This window comes from Galeopterus variegatus, unplaced genomic scaffold (assembly GCF_000696425.1).
Source record: "Galeopterus variegatus unplaced genomic scaffold, G_variegatus-3.0.2 Scaffold44, whole genome shotgun sequence".
NCBI classification, from domain to species: Eukaryota; Metazoa; Chordata; class Mammalia; order Dermoptera; family Cynocephalidae; genus Galeopterus; species Galeopterus variegatus.
In genome coordinates, this window is record NW_007726155.1 from 181,476 (window position 1) to 188,331 (window position 6,856).

At 37.9% G+C, this 6,856-nt stretch overlaps 1 protein-coding gene across 1 annotated transcript in view; it reads left to right on the forward strand.

Annotated features, from left to right (window-relative positions):
- The window catches only part of PROK2 (prokineticin 2), a 16,466-nt gene that overhangs the window by 3,916 nt on the left and 5,694 nt on the right, over positions 1–6,856 (forward strand). Inside the window, exons 2-3 of the mRNA XM_008571803.1 lie at positions 16–67; positions 3,627–3,752. Coding sequence (XP_008570025.1) covers positions 16–67; positions 3,627–3,752 — 178 coding nt within the window. The remainder of the gene's footprint in view (positions 1–15; positions 68–3,626; positions 3,753–6,856) is intronic.

A 6,856-nucleotide genomic window follows, 5' to 3' on the forward strand; every position in this document is an offset into this window, starting at 1 on the left:
GCCCGCCCCGCCGCGGCCGCGGCGGCTGCCCCCGCCCCGCGCCGGGGACGCCGCCGTGATCACCGGGGTAAGCGGCCCGGGCGCACCTGTCCTCCCGCCTGCGCGCCCGGGATGCGCCCAGCGGGGGTCGGGATGGGGACCCCGAAGGGGAGGCGAGGGTCGTCCCGGGCGGGGACCCCTGCCTCAGTCACCCTTTGCCATAGTTGGGAAAGTACCCTGCTCCAAAAGCTGCAGACGGCCCGGAATATTGGGCGCACCCTGGAAGAAAAAGTGACAGGAGTGTCAGCCTCCACCTCTATGACCACCGTCTCCCGCTGACTTCCCCGCCTCACCCCACACTGCGCTCCTCGGCTCGGGACTGGTTTTTTTGTTAAGCTGAGAGAAGTTTCTTTTAGAGCCCTCTCAAGTACTTTTCGAGGCGCCCCAGCCTCGAATTTGGATGGCCCCTTCCTGAAATGCAGCGGAACGAGACGAATGCCCCAGCTGCCGGGGGTCTTAATCCCACATTCAAGGAGTTTGCTCCCCGATGTGTGTCCTCCGCGCAAACCCTTTGAAATAACTTGGTCCAGGGCCATGTGTGAGCTTTGAAAAGCAATTGTGGTCGCTTCCTCCTGGGTTCCCGAGCTCCCCCCCCTCCACCTCCCCAGGAGTCTTGAGGTTCTCCCTGTAACAGTTTTCCATTTCTGATTCCTGATAAAGCACCTCCAGTGCGTAATTATGGATTGGGCTGTCATGTACATGTTTAAACTTAGAGAAGTCATCTTCATCATTTTCGGAAGTAGGAATTTGTTCAATTCTCTCCTACTCCCAACAATATTCTTTGTGTGGATCTGAAAAATGAGTTTACTGTATGAAATAAAGTCTAGACTAGTTTACATCAACAATGCAAAACTGCTACCGTTTCCTGGTGGTTCAACTAACTGCTTTACTCTTTATTGACTTTTTTAATGGCGGAATTATTTTACACCTTCATTATATTACTTCAAATATCTAAGTGCACGTGATAGGATTTAAATAAGAATTCTATATTTGAAATGATATATAGATAATGAATAACATTTAACTTTGAAGGAAATGTCATAGTCTTGAGAAAATGAAGCTCTGTTGTCTTTATGTTAGTTAATAGATTTATGGCATTTTGGAAGCCCTTGTGCTATGATAACATTTGGTTATATCCGATAGATATTTAATTATATGCTTTGTGATATTATTAGAATAGAGTTGTTTTTTTTTTTTTTTTTTTTTTTTTTTTTTTTTAGTTATTTGCATAGCTTTGTCAGTAGCCAGTCCATGTGGTTGAAAAAAGTTTTCACAGGTCTTTCTAATACGTAAGAATGGAAGCATGATTGGGTTTTTCCCTCTCTTCCCCTGCTGGCTCATTTTAAATTTCTACTAATCCTCTGAGCCCAAGATTCCTTTGCAATATGAGTATCTTTTTGTTCCATTCACAGGACAACACTATTTGAATAGATCTGCAATGGGTTAAGTATGAAGGGCTTTAGGAAACGGCTAATTAAAAATATATAAACCTGTGCAATTCTTTGTAAAGTTTCCAAGAACTGAAGCTTTTGGTTACAAAATGAAATTTTATCGCATTGGATGCTTATCTGTTAGAGAGTTTAGACTTATTATGTAGTCGTGTGTGTTGGTTTTGTCATTGTTGTTAACTAAGTGTTATGAAAAGAGAATTAATTTTTTTTTCTCAAGAGCAATATGGTAATAAAATGTAGTTATGTCTCTGACAGGAACCATCTGGATTCAAATGAAAAACTCAGTGACTTATCTAGATAACATTGTATATAGGATGTTAAACATCCAAGTGATTGATTGAATTTTAACAGATTTTGGCTAGATTTTTGATTGCCCTATAAAAAGAGCTAGTAGGGCTTCAGAATTTGGAGTATTGAGCATCTGTTGAAATAAAATACTGGCTGAAGTTTCCACCATAAATGTACTTTTTTTTTGGTAATATATGTAGGCATTTTGAAATTGATTTATATGTTCACATAGATTTGTTAAAACCATATTGGGAAAGATTGTTGACTGAGCATCTCATTTATGGCCACATATACATGATTTCTGGCATACAGATAAAAACTGGAAAATGGAAATGTTTAGATCTTGTTCTATAAACTCCAAACACCCCAAGATGAAAATTGTCATTTTTATCCAGATGCTTGTTTTGAGTAGACTCAGAAAAAAGAAATATTTGTGGGGGAAGTAAATAAACTCTAAAGCAAGGTAGTTGGTCACTTTTAATGAAAAGTAATAAGAATGTGCCATATATTTACATTTTGAGAAGTTATAGTTGTCTCCCAAACTGAGAGCTTTGAAGGACTGTTTTAGTTGTTTCCATAAGTGTACATTTAAATTTGTGTCTAAATTGTAGGCTTTTTAGTCTCTTGCATACATAATATAGGATGTTTTTACCTTATCAGTAGCAGAGCAGATTACTGCATACCATTCAAACAAAGCATCCTGGTTTTTGTTGGTTCTAGGAAAGAACAGTAGTTCTTCAGATATATTTTCATGCAAATAAATTCAGATTTCATTATTTATTTCTACTTAGTAGAGTATGGAAATTCCTTTGTGGTTGATTGGTTATATGTGTTTACTATATTGGGAACAGGTGCCTTTAGTAATTACTGTTGATAATTGCATCTGTCACTTGTATTTCTATATCTGATGGATCTTATAAGATAGTTCAGCTGGTTTTGTAATGTACACATATGTATATCCCGAAACAATAATTTTCTTTTTGAAGGTTATTCACTTGACAGAAGAGCAACATAAGGCAAAAATCTTGGTCTGTCCATTCTCAACCTGTGAGATTTCTTTTTTTAAAGAGGAAATGGTGAAAATCAAGTTAGTGGCGTGAGAAACATCAAGTTTCATGAACCAAAATGCAAATATTTGAAAGGGAAAATGAGCACTTCTAAAATTTACATCAGTGCCTTTATGGGTCTAGAGTGTTTCATGCCAGATTTAGAGACAATTTAAATCTCTGATTTAAATTGAGCCTAATGTATTCTGCAGTTAATAGTCATAAAATCTTGTGATTCAATTTATGTAGTTCCTAATGGACATGTATAGTATAAGACTAATACAGACTAATTCTTCAAGTTCAAAGCCAATTCAGCCATAAAGCACTAGAAAAAGAGAGCTGATGTTGTTTTTCAAAAACTTTTTTTTTTTTTTTTAAAGATGACAGGTAAGGGGATCTTAACCCTTGACTTGGTGTTGTCAGCACCATGCTCACCCAGTGAGCTAACCGGCCATCCCTATATAGGATCTGAACCCGTGGCCTTGGTGTTATCAGCACCGCACTCTCCCAAGTGAGCCACGGGCCGGCCCTGTTTTTCAAAAACTCTTGTGTTTGTTTAAGATTTCCACAATCTGGGGGGCTATTACCTAGTCCACTTTTGAAAAACTGGAAAAATCTATTCTGGTTAGATTTTATTGTAGATATATATAAGCAAACAAGGATTATAGTCTTTTTTATAAATGTGATTTTTAAAATCATAGCATTTGGATATTTAAAGAGCATTTTCACTGCTAATTTTAGATTTCCTTAGCCTGAGTCTTCCCCACTATCTATATTTATCTGTTTGTTTATTGCATTTCAGGCCTGCGAAAAGGACCTCCAGTGTGGTGGAGGAATGTGCTGTGCTGTTAGTATCTGGGTTAAGAGCATAAGGATTTGCACACCTATGGGCAAACTGGGAGACACCTGCCATCCGCTGACTCGTAAAGTTAGTATATATATTTGTATTAATGGTGGTTCTCTTACATTGGGATAACTTAACTCCAAGCAAAGGCTGTGTGACATGAAGTCCAGGGATAATGTGCTTGAAATGGGAAGTTAAAGAAGATAATGGAAAACTTCCCCCTCGCTCCTTAACCCCTTTCATTTCAAAAAATTTTATACACTACCATTCTTATTCTAGTGATAATTTTCATATCATTGTTATCATGGCATTAGAAACATTTTATCAAAATCATTTCTAACATATGAATTTGCTTAAAAACTTATTTAGGACAAAAATATGTGTTATACACTAGTATGCTTCTTTGCATAAATCAGAGCACAGAAGTTCTCTTGAAAAGGCTTTTAATTTTAGATCTACCAATAAGGCAGAAGTAAATAAGCTTTGAGTTTTGTGTTTTGCAGAAAATCACCAATAATACATACAATTACTCTTGTATCTCAATTTAAAAGTTCTGTATTTTGACTGTACCTACAGGATACATTGTTCACAATTTTAGAGATTAATGATATTTCATTTACCAATTTACTTTATTATCTAGCATCTCAATATCACAGTGACCTAAACAATACTTTTGAAGAGTTATTGACAGTAAGTGGCATGACCATAGGATAGCAGGACTGTACAGGTCTTTAGAGGTTGTGTGCCCAGGGGTTGCAGACTCCCCAGTCTGCAGGGGCCAGGCAGGTTTACATTATATCAGGAAGGACATGGGTGGGAGACAGAAGGGAACAGCAAAACATGTGGAGCTGGAGTTCTTTGACCTTCAGATCGAAAACTTTCGAAACACAGTGTTGTCTCAGCAAAATCCCCCAGGCATGTCAGGTTGCAATGCCTTCCTCTACTAGCACCTCCTTGTTTTACCCACCAGTAAAGTATAGTCCAGAGGCTTTGAGACGAGTCCTAGGCCAGGTGTCTTGTTGGAGACAGAATTCAGTCTTTCTATGGTGTTCTCTCTACCCATTGTATACTCTCATTTTCAATAATAGGTGAAATGTTTTCAGAGCAAACTGAATTCCATCTTTTACCTTATTTTCCACATGTGACTTAGGGTTTAAAACTGTCATAGATGTGCCAGACATCTTTCCTGTACTCAACAGTCCCAGACAATGGTTAATATTTTGCCCTTCTCAGAGTGCACTTAATGAAATAAATTGTGGTCCATTGGCATTGGTTTAGCTCTGTGAGCTGCACTGTGGATTCCAGTTGTTTGGGCCTATCTGAAGACCGAATTTGCTTTTGGCTTTCCTGTGGTTGCCTTGTGCAATGCTTCCTGTTACACTTAAACATTCCTCCCCGTGGTTTTACCACGCAAGACTATACTGTTGTTTTTAAACATGATGTGCACCTCTTATTCTTGGACGTTTTAAGACAGAAGAGGTTTTAAACCGTTAGTTGCCTGTCTCGATGCCAAACTCCCCACAAGGAGGTGAAACTGGCATGGCTGCCTTTGGCGTCGATCTGAGTTTTTTAATCACCCTCATTCAATGTGAGTCATCTTTTGTATATTTAAGTCACTGTCTCCAAAAAGTTTACTCTTAACCTTCTCCTTTAAGAATTATGTTGTTTTTATACAGTGTTAGTATAACTTGACCTGACCCAGATACTAGAATCAGGTAGCCTGTTTGCTGAAACAACAATTGAAAAGTAACACATTCTGTGGAAACATTTTTGTATTCATATCGATAACAGTTGCCATTTGTTAAATGCTATGATGTACCAGATAGTCTATGCTAAATGTTGTGTATGTATTTCTTGTTCAATATGACAAGCTTGTGAAGCAGGTCTATTTTTGTCACGTTCTACGTACAGTGACATTAAACCTCAGAGGGGTTCAGTAAGTAGCTGAGGTCACCCAGGCTGTACCTAAGATAGTAGACACAGAGCCTCACTTCTTCTGATGCTCCGTTAGCTGTGTGGTATCAGTCACCATTCTGTACTCTTCCTCTACCTCAATGAAAGCAGTCATGTTTAATTTGAATATTTTTTTAGTCCAGTTAACCAAAACTGGTTTGCGTGGATAATAGAGACAAGATGTTCACTAGGATGAGTGATAGCAGTCCAAGTGGGAATTTGTGCCATCCAGTAGTTTTGATGAGCTTTCCAAGTTTGAGATAGAACTGAATTCTATTTCCTCGGTTCCTAGACAACTTCAAGTTCAGATTTAGTGCAATGTCAATTCTGAAAGTGGACAAAATCAGTCTCCTCTCATAAATCTAGACACATCTTTATGGTTTTGTTTTAATCATGGGTCTTATAATAAAATCTTTAAATAACAGCTTATGGTTTTTATAGTAAAATTAAGTGGTAAAATAGCAGAAGTACTAAAAGGTAAAGTTTTATGCCAGACTTTAACTTCCCCCTATTCAGACGCTCACTTGAAATGTATTTCTAGAACTCCATTTTACAACTTTTCACATTGGTTATTTTTCTGTCTTGAAAAATGCATTTTCAAAAGTAATTTTGATGACCTGTTTTAAGAGTAGGTCCCAGAGTTGTTACTTGTTCTGGCTGAAATTAGCCTATCCTGGCACAAATCAAGTTTCTTCCAGAATATCTCTCAACTATATTGTCTTCAAAAAAAAGTCATGAAAATTTTTTTTTGTAAATATATCCTGGTGAACGTTATGCTCAGTATTCAATTCTCTTTTTTGGCAGCTGGATGGTATGGGGATCTGAAACCATGATTTTGGTGTTACAAGGCTGTGCTCTAACCAATTGAGCTAACCAGTGGCCCTCAGTATTCAATTCTACTCTGAAGCTTAAGGGCTCGTTAGTAAATGGTAAAAATGTAAACACTATATAGAAAATTATTGTTCCCATCTTGGTTTGGCTTAGTCATTAGCCACCAAAATCTGTTTATTTGGGTAAAGTGAATAGTATTTGATGAATGAAACTGAGAACCATAGGTAGGAACTGATAACCACTGAGTTCAATTTACTGTTTTATTTCAGATGCATCACTTATAGAGTTTACAGTCACTGGTAAGCTATTATTTATAATTGTATAGTTTGTAACTTTACATTTGATAATTCAAAAATAGAATAAAATAGGGCCGGCCCGGTGGCGCACTGCGCTAGTGCGCCACT